The 16,897-nt window shown below is 42.3% G+C and overlaps 1 protein-coding gene across 1 annotated transcript; it reads left to right on the top strand.

Moving 5' to 3' along the window:
* Positions 1-980: 980 nt before the first annotated feature.
* Positions 981-16,451, top strand: appl2 (adaptor protein, phosphotyrosine interaction, PH domain and leucine zipper containing 2). The gene is made up of 20 exons (XM_071326310.1): positions 981-1,108; positions 7,027-7,125; positions 7,316-7,375; positions 7,659-7,730; positions 8,694-8,781; positions 8,916-8,957; positions 9,055-9,113; positions 9,731-9,877; positions 10,096-10,331; positions 11,248-11,436; positions 11,553-11,595; positions 11,814-11,870; positions 13,755-13,849; positions 14,004-14,159; positions 14,267-14,319; positions 14,419-14,593; positions 14,706-14,742; positions 15,029-15,184; positions 15,301-15,348; positions 15,454-16,451. Exons 1-20 carry the CDS (start codon positions 1,055-1,057, stop codon positions 15,583-15,585), a joined length of 1,998 nt encoding a protein of 665 aa, XP_071182411.1. The 5' UTR covers positions 981-1,054; the 3' UTR covers positions 15,586-16,451.
* Positions 16,452-16,897: the final 446 nt, after the last annotated feature.

Here is a 16,897-nt window from a genome sequence, read left to right on the forward strand (position 1 = left end):
TCGAGGAGTGCAAGCATAGTGAAGAGGTTGTCATGAAGGAACTTGCAGCCATGAGGCGCCTGAGATTGCTCTGCAACACCAAGTACGACACTGGGTCCATGACCCAACCCAGTCTCAGGGAGGAGAGAATGTGGGGTGGTGAGGGGTAGGTCATCATCACTGATAACGTTGTTCCTGTCATGATCTGTTTGCATAGGTTCAGCATATACATTCAACAGCCTAGCTGGCAAATGGCCTGTCTCCCCCTCATAGTCCATATCTGACCCATCACTATCACAATCTCTGAGGGATAACTGCAATGTTGCACGTCTTGTGTGGGCAGTCACCTAGATCCATCATATCCAGAACTTGACTCAAAGTGAAACTAAAAGAAAGAACAGAGTAGAAAGTTAGGTAGAACAAGAACTATGTATGTGTATAAGTATGTGTATACCTAGACACACTGTGTTATCCCGCCGGTCACTATTGTTTCCGTCAACATGTTTACACATTCTATGACCACACTGAACAAAGTTGAGTAATTGCAAATGCATATATCAATACTAGACACCTTAAAGATGATGTGTACCAAAAATCTTTGTCCTATCTTTATGTTAACATAATTTACTAACCTTTTGTTTGAGAGCTTTGATGCAGCCATCCTCTTCTCATGGTGCAACCAGGAAGTAAACAGCTCTGGTCATGTGACAATCTACAATAAACATGTGACACTGCACATATTTCATTGAGACCCTTTATTATTTCAATATTTACTGGAAATGCATTGATATATCATTCAGTAAAGATTTTTGAGCCTTTGAACTGAAAACGTTTTTTACGGTCACTATTGTGACTGATGGGATTAAATAGGTTAACTGACTAACCTAGTTAAATAAAGGTTAAATAAAAAAATAAAAAAAAAAATATGGAATTTAGCTAAAAGACCTCTCACTGTTCGCTAAAGGACCGCCTACAAAATGCTAATTTACGTGTCACCCACATCCGCACAAAGCTCTCTGGGAAAGAGAGTCCACTCGCTAAATAATTCAAGCCTGTTCTCTTCGCTGTGAACAAGATGCCGGGCGTCCATAAATTGCTTTTAGAGGAGGCTTTGCAGGACAGTCCTCAGGTAGGTCTATACTATTTAATGTTATGTGCTGTTATTGAGAGGAATGGTATTGCAGGAGATGCCAAATTGGGCAATCCGGCTCCACTGTTGTAGGCTATAGTACTCTAGTCGACGATGAATGACAGCTTTGAATTGCCTCATTCTTATAGGAATGTAGCCTATTCCACTCATTGGCTATGTATCCGATACAAAGTTGATACAATGTGTCACAAATCGTAATTGTTATCAGGAACAAATCCCGCCTCTAATTTGCATATTGCTCGAGATTCGAGAAGGGCTTTCCCTGTCTAGTCTTGAGCAGTATCGTGATGAGTCGCGCATCGCCCAATTAGTAGGTCGGATGTTGATAAAGTCTGCGTCAAAACATCGATTAGTTGTTTATTGTGACAGTCACAGTCTTCTTTGGACTATTTTGGGGTGCGATTGACATGGATTATTTGTTTGACAAAATAAGTGTTCATATCTGTTGGTTCTGAAAACACCCCGATTCGGGCCTATTTTACGGGCTGTGGGAGGGGTTTTTGAGTATTAGAATCCATTGGAATTGGTCAATAGGCTAACCGACCCAACTATGGGACTTAATGGACTGCACATGTGGAATATTTTTTTTTAAGGCACTGACTAAACCTAATCGTCCTCAGTAGCTTTGATGGTGTGGAGATGTAATCCAGTTAATCGGTTTAGTTTACTGTTTAAATAACACTATCTTAATAACGCTTACTGTAATACTACTTAATATCAGTTAGGCTAAGAGTATTCTTGATATCGTTCACTTCCAGACACAACCAAATGTAGGCTACATTTCTTTAGCCTAGGCTACTTCACTGGCACTTATGCTACAATAGGCGGTGTCAGAAAAATCTAGCATACATGAAATCACATTATCTGGTCGTCTTCATTATGTATGTAGCTTATGGCTGACTCCTCTGAGTTTGATAAAAATTCAACATATGCCTGGGGTTTATGTCTAGCTCTGCATAGTTCTTCCTCTTCAAATCAAGGAATCAATTTGAGTGAGTCACTCTAAATCCAGGGACTAGAACATGTCAAGACGCACATCTGCATTGCATTACTGTGGCGTTTTAAAAATGTAATGCAGATGCATCTGATAGTAATATAGACTATGCCTACAAAATGGTGTGTAAATATGAACCTATACACAAGATAAGGTTGTGTTCCTCTTTGCTGCATCCATACCAGTTTAGGGACAGATTGATATTTACTGGGGAGGAGGGGCTGGTCCAACTCACATGACCCTACCCATGTACTGTACAATAAATTGAACACTCAAAATCATGTTTATGACCAAAAATAACAACTGTAGTGACCCTGTGTCTATAAACGTGGATATCAACTTTGCATCTTCAGCATGCTTTTGTGGCACAGTGATGCCACGCAGGGCTATGAGCCAGAAGGTTGAGGGTTCACCAACCACCACAGATGAGCTCAGTCTTCCTGCCTGTTTCATTACACTACAATCAGAGCTGGCTGCAGACAATGATCAGCTAGGGGGAAATCAAATTTTCAACAATATGATGCCATATTTTTAATTATATATAATATATGCAACAAATTTTCCACCAAGAGGTTTCTGTGTCTATGCACTACACAACATAAACAAAGCATACTGACTTCGAGCACTTCACCATCATGGTTTGTGTTTTCAACACCACAATAAATAGACAATGTCAATCTCAACAAACAGAAAATACATCCCTCCCTACCTTGTATGCTTACCCAGTATCAAAGGCTTGGCTTGACAATCTCCGATAGTCATAAATGTTGTTGGTGTTTTGTAACAAGGTTTCTTTCCATTAATTATTTGCTGCATTGATTGGATTGATTGATTTTATGTTATTGGTCAGTGAAATAAAAATACAGATTTACACAAATATTTTTTTTAAAGTGACCAGGATTTCACTATAAAGTCGGGGACTTATTTCTATTGTGGTCTCTGCTCAACCTCCAGATGAGTATGAGGGGGGAGTTTAAGTACAATTCTTACAAGCTTGTTTTGCTAAGGGCTTATTCTTTAGATGTTTGGGGCTGCTGGTGAACCATGATGTGCAGGCATAATCAAAGTGACACTGGACTAGCGCACTTGCCAGAGTCTTTAGGGTGTCTATAGCTAGGTTCACATCCAATTGGTGACAGATTTTCATGTGAATATTCAACAATAGTTCTAAAAACCTCACGGTCTACCTCACGGATCAGCTGTCAAATTTGAGCAATAAATGTATCAGTGCATTGCATGCAAAGGCTTAGGTGTCCACTGTATGATATTTATATATTCAGTACCAGTCAAAAGTTTAGACACTCATTCAAGGGTTTTTCTTTATTTTTACTATTTTCTACATTGTGGAATAATAATGAAATAACATATGGAATCATGTAGCAACCAAAAAAGTATTGGTCAAATATCCCTTATACAGCCTGGAGGTGTGTTGGGTCATTGTCCTGTTGAAAAACAAATTAAAGTCCCACTAAGTGCAAACCAGATGGGATGGTGTATCGCTGCAGAATGCTGTGGTAGCCATGCTGGTTAAGTGTGCCTTGAATTCTAAATAAATCACAGACAGTGTCACGAACAGAGCACCCCCACACCATCACACCTCCTCCTCCATGCTTCACGGTGGGAACCACACATGCGGAGATCATCCGTTCACCTACTCTGCATCTCACAAAGACAAAGTGGTTGGAACCAAAAATATAAAATTTGGACTCATCAGACCAAAGGACAAACTTCAAACGGTCTAATGTCCACTGCTCATGTTTCTTGTCCCAAGCAAGTCTTCTTATTGGTGTCCTTTCATAGTGGTTTCTTTGCAGCAATTCAACCATGAAAGACTGATTCACGCAGTCTCCTCTGAACAGTTGATGTTGAGATGCGTCTGTTACTTGAACTCTGTGAAGCATTTATTTGGGCTGCAATTTCTGAGACTGGTAACTCTAATGAACGTATCCTCTGCAGCAGAGGTAACTCTGGGTCTTCCATTCCTGTGGCGGTCCTCATGAGAGCAGGTTCATCATAGCACTTGATGGTTTTTGCGACTGCACACAATTCTTGACATTTTCCGGATTGACTGACCTTCATGTCTGAAAGTAATGATGGACTGTAATTTCTCTTTGCTTATTTGAGCTGTTCTTGCCATAATATGGACTTGGTATTTTACCAAATAGGGCTATCTTCTCTATACCACCCCTGCTTTGTTACAACAACGGATTGGCTCAAACGCATTAAGAAGGAAAGAAATTCCACAAATGTACTTTTAACAAGGCACACCTGTTAATTCAAATGCATTCCAGGTGACTACCTCATGAAGCTGGTTGAGAGAATGCCAAGAGAGCTGTCATCAAGGCAAAGGGTGGCTAATTTGAAGGATCTCAAATATAATCTATATATTTTTTTGGTTAGTACATGATTCCATATGTGTTATTAGATGCACTATTGTAAAGTGGCCGTTCCACTGGATGTCATAAGGTGAATGCACCAATTTGTAAGTCGCTCTGGATAAGAGCGTCTGCTAAATGACTTAAATGTAAATGTAAATGTAAATTTCATAGTTTTGATGTCTTCACTATTATTCTAAAATGTAGAAAATAGTCAAAATAAAGAAAAATCCTTGAGTGAGTAGGTGTGTCTAAACATTTGACTGGTACTGTACATACATACATACAGGAAGAGAAGCTTAGGCCTAACCCCAGAGCGACAGAACACGGTGGCATGCTATGACACACTGACATGCATTTATTTTTGTCAGATGGCTTCTCCTATACTAATACAGAAGGAGGGTAATTTTCAATCCGAAAATACAGTTGAAGTTGGAAGTTTACATCCACCTTAGCCAAATACATTTAAACTCAGTTTTTCACAATTTCTGACATTTAATCCTAGTAAAAATTCCCTGTCTTAGGTCATTTAGGAACACCACTTTATTTTAAGAATGTGAAATGTCAGAATAATAGTAGAGAGAATTATTTATTTCAGATTGTATTTCTTTCATCACATTCCCAGTGGGTCAGAAGTGTACATACACTCAATTAGCATTTGGTAGCATTGCCTTTAAATTGTTTAACTTGGGTCAAACGTTTCAGGTTGCCTTGCACAAGCTTCCCACAATAAGTTGGGTGGATTTTGGCCCATTCCTCCTGACAGAGCTGGTGTAACTGAGTCAGGTTTGTAGGCCTCCTTGCTCGCACACGCTTTTTCAGTTCTGCCCACAAATTGTCTATAGGATTGAGGTCAGGGCTTTGTGATGGCCACTCCAATACCTTGACTTTGTTGTCCTTAAGCCATTTTGCCACAACTTTGGAAGTATGCTTGGGGTCATTGTCCATTTGGAAGACCCATTTGCGACCAAGCTTTAACTTCCTGACGGATGTTTTGAGATGTTGCTTCATTATATCCACATAATTTCCCCTCCTCATGGTGCCATCTATTTTGTGAAGTGCACCAGTCCCTCCAGCAGCAAAGCACCCCCACAACATGATGCTGCCACCCCTGTGCTTCACGGTTGGGATGGTGTTCTTCAGCTTGCAAGCATCCCCCTTTTTCCTCCAAACATAACAATGGTCATTATGGCCAAACTGTTCTATTTTTGTTTCATCAGACCAGAGGACATTTCTCCAAAAAGTACGATCTTCGTCCCCATGTGCAGTTGCAAACCGTAGTCTGGCTTTTTATGGTGGTTTTGGAGCATTGGCTTCTTCCTTGCTGAGCGGCCTTTCAGGTTATGTCGATATAGGACTCGTTTTACTGTGGATATAGATACTTTTGTACCTGTTTCCTCCAGCATCTTCACAATGTCCATTGCTGTTTTACTGGGATTGATTTGCACTTTTTGCACAAAGTACGTTCATCTCTAGGAGACAGAACGCGTCTCCTTCCTGAGAGGTATGACGGCTGCGTGGTCCCATGGTGTTTATACTTGCGTACTATTGTATGTACAGATGAGCGTGGTACCTTCAGGCATTTTGGAAATTGCTCCCAAGGATGAACCAGACTTGTGGAGGTCTACAATTGTTTTTCTGAGGTCTTGGCTGATTTTCCCATGATGTCAAGCAAAGAGGCACTGGGTTTGAAGGTAGGCCTTGAAATAGATCCACAGGTACACCTCCAATTGACTCAAATTATGTCAATTAGCCTATCAGAAGCTTCTAAAGCCATGACATCCTTTTCTGGAATTTTCCAAGCTGTTTCAACTTAGTGTATGTAAACTTCTGACCCACTGGAATTGTGATACAGTGAATTATAAATTAAGTAATCTGTCTGTAAACAATTGTTGGAAAAATTACTTGTGTCATGAACAAAGTAGATAGTTTAGTTTGTTCAACAAGAACTTTGTGGAGTGGTTGAAAAACGAGTTTTAATGACTCCAACCTAAGTGGATGTGAACTTCCGACTTCAACTGTATTGTATAAAGATAACTATCAAGTTCAACTGTCGCAGTCAGTTGGAGAGCCGGGGCGTACTGCTTTTCATTTCATCGGCCTGAAGTAGCTAAAGCTTAATAATAGCCACACCATACCAAACCTTCATAAAGGTTTCTAAACTTTATCAGGGTAATATCAAAAGTAAGTATAGCCATTGTATATAGGGAAAATACGAGCAGAAGAGTGAATGTAAACCAGGGGGAAAAAATGCACAACCCTCCCGTGCCCCCGAAAAAAAACGTACTACCCCCCCCTATTTTGGACCACCCCTCCCCCCTTTACATTTCGATCTGTTCCTTACCACACCACACCTTTTATCGAAACAATTACAGGTTAATAACAGGTGAACAATCAGGCTAAAGGTCTTAAAAGCCCGACAATTAGGCTTATAACAGTGCCTGTCTGCCTGTTGATTCTATTGTCATTCTCAGTCTGCCTGGCTGTCAATGATCATATATTTCAGTATGTCCCTCTGTCTGCTTCAGACTCGCTCCTTGCTCAGTGTGTTTGAGGAAGATGCAGGAACACTCACAGACTACACCAACCAGCTGCTTCAGTCTATGCAGAGGGTGTATGGAGCCCAGGTAACACACACGCACGCACGCACGAACAAAAGCCTGTGTCCAATCCAATTTGAAGAGTCATGGATTTTATTTTGGAGAGCATACTATAGCTTAGTTTGCATGATGTGTCCCGTTTCTGATAGTTAGTTTCCTGTAAGAGGGGTCATCCAGGGGATAAACTGCTAATAACATCACTTCCTGTGTTCGTCAGAATGAGATGGGATTGGCTACAGAACAGCTGTCCAGACAGCTACTGGAATATGAGAAGCAAGTAAGTATTTTCCTACTGAGAATATTGGACAACACTCATGCGCTTAACTGCAGTGTATTGTGATGCAACCTGCTGCCTCACGTTATTTCAGAAAGCACAAAACTCTGCATTCTACCATTTGGATTTATAAGCATATTGGCTCTTTTACAGGAGAAGGCAACATGTCAGCACTGATGAGAATTGTGTATTTTTAACGTAATAGCCTCAAGTGTATTACTCTTTGGAATGTGCTAGAGGAAGTGCTTTTTGGAATGTTTAAGTCACTGTCTTTTTTTCCCTCCAGAATTTTGCCCTTGGTAAAGGTGATGAGGAGGTGATCAGCACACTGCAGCAATTCGCCAAAACTGTGGGGGAGGTGAGGCTCATGCATCAGTGCGCGTGTGTTTGTGTTACTGTGTTTGTGCTACTGTGTTTGTGCGCATATAGGGGATGTATTGCATGTATATTGGGGTGCAACAGTCTTGGAATCTATGGAGGTAAGAAGAAAACCAAAATTTGATATACCAAAAATAACCTGTCACATTTGTATAAATCGGGAGTTGAATAAAAGGTTTCCCCTTATCATTACAATGAACACATTTCATCATTGGAGCTTTGATAAATTCTCTGTAGAGGCTATGGGTCGCAGGCTGCCAGGATGAGAGGTAGACAGGTGGAGGTGTATCCAGATAGAGAATCACTCTGGCTGGCCTGGAGGTGTAGTCTAGTGGTGGGAGTGTTTGGATGGATGGACTGAGCAGCAGGGGGCCTTGCTAGCCTGTGGTGGAGTGGCATTAGAGCAGCCACAAAGAAATGAGGTCATTGTTTGGCCTTCTAACCCAACAACTTGTGCCTAGAGCATACATCCATCTCCCTGCAGGTTATACCTAATCCTGCTCTGACCTTTGTTCCACAGTCCACAATAAACTGAAGAGGTTTTAGGTTTTCCACAGTGTTTACTTGATAGATTATTTAGCATTTCTGAATTCGGCTTCTTTAAAGATCACTCACATTTAATTAATCTGTTAGTAACTAAATGCACCAACCAGTCCAGGTCGAGGATAGCCGCATAGGGTATTATGCTTAATATTGATAACAAATTACAGGATTAAATTAATCTGCAGACCAAGAAAATGTGTTTTGGCTGGCTCTCAAATTGCAGAATGGAGATTGATCACCACATTCTGATCAGTCATTTTAATTAACTGCTTTTGAACTCATTTTTGAACCACAATCAATCATCCCCTGCTGTTTTCAGGGATTACAGGAGAGCCGAGGGTGCCTCTGGGTAATTTAGGTTTGGTGTAAGGCTGAGTGTGTCTGTCTCTGTTCTACCCAGCTGAACACACTACACTCAGAGCTGGCCTCTCAGATGGCTGACAGAATGATTTTCCCCATGATCCAGTTCAGAGAGAAAGACCTTACAGGTAGACACAATTTACAAACATCTGCTTATCAGCCTGTTGCTTTCATACATTTTTGAATACAATTTCCGTGTGTTTGATGCAGACTTTTTGCGTTGTCGTGGTTTTTGACACTGAGTCTCTATTTGACTTCTCAGAGATAAGTACTTTAAGAGAAGTATTTGGCATCGCCTCTGATGGTATGTATGTTCCAGCATTTGATATGATTTTGTTTCGGAGTTGTTACAACACAGCAGCTGATCGTCAGACTCATGTCTACAACCTTCCCCTTCACAGAGCACGAGGCTGCCATGGTCAAGTACAGCAGACTGCCCAAGAAGAAGGAGAATGAGAAGGTAGTGATGGGGACTGATGTGTACTAGCCAAACCTCTAACAGTACAACAATGCACTGGAAGTGTCTGTAGGCTTGGATGAGATCTTTAAGGGTCAGGGCCCTCAGCGAAGCTCACAAAATAATTTTAGACCTAAGCCACCCCCTGTACCCAGACTTTGAACTACTCCCCCCCCCCCCCCTGTAAAACAGAACTAGATAATAATTTGTGTCAGGTGTTAGATCCCTTCTAAACAGCTTGGGCTAATGTTCCTATCAACCCAGTAAGGCCAGCAGGCTAGTCTCTTCTTATTGCAACGTAACTGTTATGAATGTTTTATTGTCAATTTGTTTTCTACTGTATTTAAATGCCACTTTAAACATGTACATGATACTGCAACAAAATGCCCCCATGGGGACAACAAAGTCAGTAAAGCTGGTACTATTAGATGACATGTACTACTGTATAACTGCCTCATAATAGTTGAGAGGTCATGACATACTTCAGTTGAGGTGATGTTGCTCTATTTAGCTCTCCCACTGATTAACTGGGTATTTGAGTTAGTAATTACTTGCGTGCTTGTGAGCGCATATGCTTGTGTGTGTGTTTGTGTCTCACGAACTACTGTGTTGTGGTGCAGGTGAAGGCAGAGTTGGTGGGGGAGGTGGCCTACTCCAGGAGGAAGCAACACCAGGCCTCCATGCAGTATTACTGTGCCCTCAATGCCCTGCAGTACCGCAAGAGAGTAGCTATGCTGGAGCCCATGCTAGGATACACACAGGCCCAGGTACAACCACCATAGTCAATACAAACGCACACCCAAACCCCTACTACAAGTAGTAAACCAGTCATTAAACCAATATCAACACAGACTTTATTCCTACCTCAAGTCAACTACAGTATGTAAATAAACCAGGATAGCACACATTGCTGTGGTCCCACAGCAAGTCAGAACTGGAGAAGCAATGAATGCTCAGATGTCTTCTGTCTTTGTGTCCCTCTCAGATCCATTTCTATAAGAAAGGCATGGATCTAGTCTCCAAGAAAATGGACAGCTTCCTGGTGTCAGTGTCCAGCATGACACAAAGTATCCAGGCTCAGTTGGACTCGGAGGCTGAGGCCATGCGTCTGACCCAGCGAGAGCTGCTCTCCATGGAGGATACTGTGTACATGCCCGACCGTGACCCCGTCCCAGTCAACCGAACGCTTATACAGAAGGCAGGCTACCTCAATATCAGGAAGTAAGGATAACTTTGCTTTCATTGTTTCAAGGGTGTTTTCTTAAAATGTGTCTACCATGTATCTGATGTCTCTTCTCCTTGTTTCATGGTTTCAGGTCTTTCTGGTATTCATGGGTCTTTTTTATTATTCCCTATCAAAGGAAACTTTAGTTGCGCCTGTTTTAATCCATTACACTCCAATAAAAATGTGTCTCAATGTTACACTCATTGTACTTCAGAGAAAACAATTTGTTTGTCAGCCCTGGCTGTCAGCTACAATTCTAGTTACATATAAGAAGGTAGAATTGCAGAACCAACATTGTGCTTTAGTAAAGGCAGGCAAGTAGCCTAGCGGTTAAGCGCATTGGGACTGTAACCGAAAGATCGCTGATTCAAATCCCCGAGCAGACTAGGTGACAAATCTGTCGCTGTGCCCTTGAGCAAGGCACTTAACCCTAATTGCTCCTGTAATCGCTCTGGATAAGAGCGTCTGTTAAATGACTAAAATGTCAAATTACATTAAAATGCCAGAGCTGTCAGATGCAGTCTTTTCCTCATATACTTTGCCAGTCTTTTACAAATGTCTGCAGCACAAAAGAAAAGGTTCTGCAGAAAGCAATTTTATTTAATGACACATCCGTGTCATCTGAGTCATCCATACATAATTGTAGAGAAGTTTCTTGATTTGACTTCTCAGCACTTTCTGAGTGCTTTTGCTGTAGATTTCCAATTTTAGGTCCATTCGCTGAGTCATGGAGACGGCAGCTGCTCCAAATCTGTGACCTGGGTCGTATTCACTAGGAACAAAACGGAAGCAAACGGGCCAAAACGGCAGGAGGGACTACCTGAACGCTTGTTCTCGTTTTCAAAAGTTTTTTTCTACTTTTTGCTATGGTGTACACTAATGAACACGGTCCTGTCCTGCTTTCCCTCACAGTAAGACGGGCCTGGTGACAACAGCCTGGGACCGCCTTTACTTCTTTACCCAGGGAGGGAACCTCATGTGCCAGCCACGAGGGGCTGTGGCAGGGGGCATGGTGCTGGACCTGGATAACAGCTCCGTCATGGCCGTAGAGTGCGAGGACAGACGCTACTGTTTTCAGATCACCTCCCCCTCCGGTAAAACGTACGCTAAACCTTCACTGAACCTCCCCAAGACCATGGTCCAACACAGAGTTGTGAGAATAAGTTGCATTGTCCTACAAAACAATGTGCTTTAATTTTGTTCTTGTGATGTTGCAGGTCAATGATTCTACAAGCAGAGAGCAAAAAGGAATACGAGGAGGTATGTATCATATCAGTCAAATCTTTTGTATCTGTTTGTTTTCTAGGATTCTTTCATCCATGTGTTAAAAGCCATTTCTACACATTCAATCATGTTTGTTTTTCTGGCCTGCTTGTCACAAGCAGAGGAACTATTTGAAATCTCTGATGTTTGTTGAGAGATGGCTGTCAAATACGGCCAATACTAGTCTAATACTAACTTCTGTTTCTTCTCCCCAGTGGATTTGCACTTTGAACAACATTTCCCGACAGATCTACCTGACTGACAACCCTGAGGTAAAGTGCATATTATATACCACCTCTAGAACCAGCTAGTTATAACGATACTTATCAACTAAAATGAAGTAGTGGTAAATCAGTAATTTTTCCTAGCACTTAAAAGCAGTTGTGATGAATAATCAATACTATGTAGGATCTTAATTTGATCACCCTGTCGCAGGAGAACTTTCCTGCAACGCAGGACATTTTAAACGTGTAGTGTATTTGAGGTTTTAAAAGGCTTCTGAAGTTTGTAATTTCCACTTTGACATTTCAGACTTGATTTTCCCTTACAAAAAATGTACCAACCCCTACACAAATGTCCATGAATTATAATCTACATAATAATTCACATTTCCTCTTACTGCAGGATTATTTTCCTTCTGTATCAAACTCTCACATCTATCTGTATGTTGTGATAAGGCGAAGACACACCCTTTTGTTTTTAAACCAAGCCCATTCTGAGTAGCAACAGGGCAATGTGATTTCTGTGGGCACAGTGATCGACTGATAGAGGACAGGATGTTTCCAGCTCCAGAGTCCGGTCTGGTCTTGTTTTTAGCACATTTCCTGATTGTTTTAGAGCTGATACTGTAGCTCCCATGAGATATGTCTGAACTGTGATTTTAGTGTTTTATGACACAGACCTAGTCTTATCTAATGACCCTGAGGAGTCCACATTATCAGAGGCTGCTACTTCCACCCAGTTGAACTTCCACCCATTCCCCCTGCACATAGCAACACAGACAATCTGTCTATACGGTGGTGTGTATGCATGCTTACGTGTGTGTGCACCAGCGGGTTCTGCGTGTTTGGATGTGTGCTTTGCCATAATTTGTATACATTAACAAATGCATCGTCTGTTCTGTTGCTTCCTCTCTGCCCTCATGACTCCCTAGTGCCCCTCTGTAATTTGTTGGCTTCTTATTACGTTTGGAATATTCTAAATCTGGCACAAATCAGACTAGGAAGTATGATGCAAACAACTGGTGGGTCAGTGTAAGGTCAAGTACTGCTTCCAATTGATACTTTTGATAGGCCTATATGGTGTACATAGCCTGTTATGTATTATGAATGTCTGATATACAGTACCAGTCAAGTTAACACACCTACTCATTCAAGGTTTTTCTTTATTTTTACTATTTTCTACATTGTAGAATAATAGTGAAGACATCAAATCTATGAAATAACACCTATAGAATCATGTAGTAAGCAAAAAATGGTTAATATTTTATTTGAGATTCTTGAAAGTAGCCACCCTTTGCCTTGATGACAGCTTTGCACACTCTTGGCATTCTCTCAACATTTCATTCTGAGTGGAATGGACTCTGCAAGGTGTCGAAAGCGTTCCACAGGGATGCTAGCCCATGTTGACTCATGCGTCCTACAGGTGTGTCAATTTGACTGGACTATTCTTGATACACACAGGAAACTGTTGAGCGTGAAAAACCCAACAGTGTTGCAGTTCTTGACACAAACCTGTGCGATAGGCACATAGAACAGAGTGTGGTATTAAGGCACTTAAAAATGTTGTCTTGTCCATTCACTTTCTGAATGGCACACACACACACACACTACGTCTCAAAGCTTAAAAGTCCTTCTTTAACCTGTCTCCTCCCCTTCATCTACACTGATTGAAGTGAATTTAACAAGTGACATCAATAAGGGATCATAGCTTTTACCTGGTCAGTCTGTCATGGAAAGAGCAGGTGCTCTTAATGTTTTGTATACTCGGTGTATTTGATCAGACGTCTGCTGTGCCTGCCTCAACCTATGTTTTCAATAGAATTAGCCAAACTACACCCTTTTGTGGCATCATGTGTTACTCACAGAGCATAATGTTAGGACTGTTATCATTATTACAGTGTAATGACAGAAGCTGCACCCTGTTCCCCTCTTTAGGCAGTGGCCATCAGACTGAACCAGACAGCCATCCAGGCGGTCACGCCCATCACCAGCTTTGAGAGGAGAGGAGAGGGCTCGCCCAACCCAGACAGGTTAGCCTCTCATGTAGAGGAACCACCTTGCTTTTCCTGGAAAATAAAGAGTATCGGCATGTGTTATTTCAGGAATTCTGATCGTGTACTCATCATACTTATACAAAAAAAATTTTTTCACTCACTCGTCCTCTCCCTCCCTCTCTCTCTGCAGGGCTAAGCCAGGTGGGGTGCAGTCCTCTATCAGTGCGTCCCAGAAGAGCTCCAGTGCTCCAGTGGCAGAGGACCTTATAGTTCCAGGGACACCCATCCAGTTTGACATCATGCTGCCTGCCTCGGAGTTCCAGGACCAGAACAGGGTCGGAGGGAGGTAAAACCGACACCATAGGGGCTGGTGTGTCAGAACCATTTCCTGTTTGCTGATGTGTCCAATAATAGCTCTACCAGGTTGAATAGTGTACATTTCCTCCCTGACAGGCGTACAAACCCATTCGGAGAAACAGATGACGACTGCTCCCCTGAAAGCGATGGTAGGAGTGTCTTCAGTCCAGTTTTCATTGGTGCCATACTCTTGTGCACTACATATCCCATGATCCTCTCTGTCTCCTGATGCGTGTGCGTGTCTGCAGACTCCCTGCTGCAGCAGGTGTTTGCGGTGCGGTTCCTGGGCTCCATGGCGGTGCGTTCGGGACAAACCCAGGAAGTGATCTATGAGGCCATGAGACAGGTGCTGGCGGCTCGAGCCATCCATAACATCTTCAGAACCACAGAGTCCCATCTCATGGTCACCAGCAGCTGTCTCAGGTACAAACACAGGGCAGACAGGAGGCCCATGGAAGTGCCTAGGGAGCTTAACATTGCCAATATGCATCGGCTCTGCTTGCTATGTTGAGAAATTGTGTTTCCTTTACGACAGGTTGATTGACCCCCGGACACAAGTCACAAGAATCAGTGTAAGTTCCATGGAAATCTTACTTAGTTGACGCTGATCACTGTAGGTTGGTGGCACCTTAATTGGGGAGGAGGGAACGTGGTAATGGCACGAGTGGAATGGTATTAAACACATGGTTTGATGCCGCTCCGTTCCAGCCATTATTATGAGCCGTTCTCCCCTCAGCAGCCTCCACTGACTCTGATAGTAATCTATGTAATGAATGTGTATTGTCTGTTACCTAGTGCTTCATTCCTGGTGATAGCAGTAGGTATTCAGTATGAACGAATTCCTTCCTCCCCCCTCAGTTCCAGCTACAGGAGGTGACCCAGTTTGCGGCCCACCAGGAGAACGGCAGGCTGATGGGCTTCGTGGTTGAGGGGCGAGACTGGAGCGAGGGGACCGAGGAGGGAAAGCCCTCCTTTAGTGCGTTTGTCTTCGAGAGCAACACGGAGGGAGAGAAGGTAAGTATCAGAAAACACATTCATGTGCTGCATTCATTATGTGGGTTTACATGTTGTTTACTTGCCGTGGGTTAGTCAGTTTCAAAGTGTAATTCGTGTCATATCTTTATTCACAGATATGTTACACGATAAGCTTGGGGAAGGATATTATAGAAGCAAAGAAGGTTAGTTTTAAAATCTACATTTTTGAATTCTCAATCTAACCCTATAATGTTTGGTATTTCTATGCATCTGAATCTCACTCTCTCTCTCTCTGTGTGTGTGTGTAGGACCCAGAGGCTCTAGCTCAGCTGATGAAAAACATGCCTCTGACCAACGATGGCAAGTTCCTCCTGCTGGACAGCGAGACGGGTGACACGGCTAACGGAGGAGCACCGGATGAGGAGGAGTCTGAGGCCTAGCCATGCCTCACAGTACCAGGACCAGGGGAGAGCGAGTCAGAGGTTCTCCCACAAAACGCCTCCTCACGTGGGGTTGCGATGTTCTCATGTGCCCTTCCCCCTGGCTCTAGTCTGGTACCTGTTGACCAGGAAACCCCCCTGGGTTTATATGGTGTATCTCTCTCATGACCACTGAAGTGATGTACAGTTACTTATACAAAAGGGACAATGTTTAGGTTGACTATTTTATCCCTTTATTTTCCCTGGTGGAATTAATATCCTCAGCCAGTCAGTTTAAACTGTCAGTTTAAATCCCTTTCTCCAGCATGAATAGGTTTACATTTCATAGCTTTGAGTTTAGTGGTACTATTGTGTTAATAATGCTGCAGTATAATATTGTGTAGAGATGGCTGGCTATGATGACTTACATGTAGGTCTTGTCAGCAGCACTTCATATCACATTTATACTGTACATCTTTCATTCCAACGAGACCATAATGCACTTCCAAGGTTTCTATTTAATCAAAGGCTTGATGTCTGTAGCAGAATGCACTGACTTCAGATATTATCCGGCAACATTTATGAACTAAGGTTTTAATCTGAATGAAGGAAGGACAGGTGAAGGTACTGTATAGTCAGAATTTTGGCGTACCATGTGACGCTAAACTCCCATTCCTTGTTGTCTGGGAGGCAGCGATAGATAATGAAGAACGTGACAATGAACCAACCATATGTGTCTTCGAACAGTGGGCATGGTGGCATAGAAGCCTGTTTGGGAGTATGAATGAGTCATGGTAGGGCAGAAACCATACAGTAAGATGATAGGCACATTGTCCCGTCCATTTCCTTAATGCTATTTTGTATTTTATAAACCACTACCTATAGAATCTGCTTGGAGCTTTTTTTTGGCAACATTCCTTACTAGTCGGTCTTCGGATGGTACTTGGTGTGTGAAAATATTTGTCAAATGTTTTTTCAACGACCTTCGCAAAGTGAATATGACCTATATGTCAAACATTGAAGACTGCATAGAGGTCTGTTATTTTCTGAATCAGTATAACATGAGTGATACAATGCACGAATTATTTTATGATGTGCTTCCAGTGGGAAGGTGTCTAGACTGTCTGCCTTTGGCACTGAACCAAAATCAGATACAGAATATGACTTGTTCCATTAACCAACCGCAAGTAAGCAGAATGCCTACCATTCACCAATAGAGGAATGCTAATCTAAACAAGACTAAGGCCTAGATTCAATCAGATCAAGCGTTAACCGGCGATAGCAGACAGCTGCATAGCGGATGTTTTGGAGGTGGAACTGCGTTAGTTCCGTC

The sequence above is a fragment of the Salvelinus alpinus genome, chromosome 9 (genome assembly GCF_045679555.1).
Source record: "Salvelinus alpinus chromosome 9, SLU_Salpinus.1, whole genome shotgun sequence".
NCBI lineage: Eukaryota > Metazoa > Chordata > Actinopteri > Salmoniformes > Salmonidae > Salvelinus > Salvelinus alpinus.

Coding starts and splice junctions, on each gene's coding strand:
- appl2 (XM_071326310.1), top strand. CDS start 1,055: ATGCCGGGCGTCCATAAATTGCTTTTAGAGGAGGCTTTGCAGGACAGT. Junction 7,731..8,693: donor TCGCCAAAACTGTGGGGGAG/GTGAGGCTCATG, acceptor TGTTCTACCCAG/CTGAACACACTACACTCAGA. Junction 10,332..11,247: donor GGCTACCTCAATATCAGGAA/GTAAGGATAACT, acceptor TTTCCCTCACAG/TAAGACGGGCCTGGTGACAA.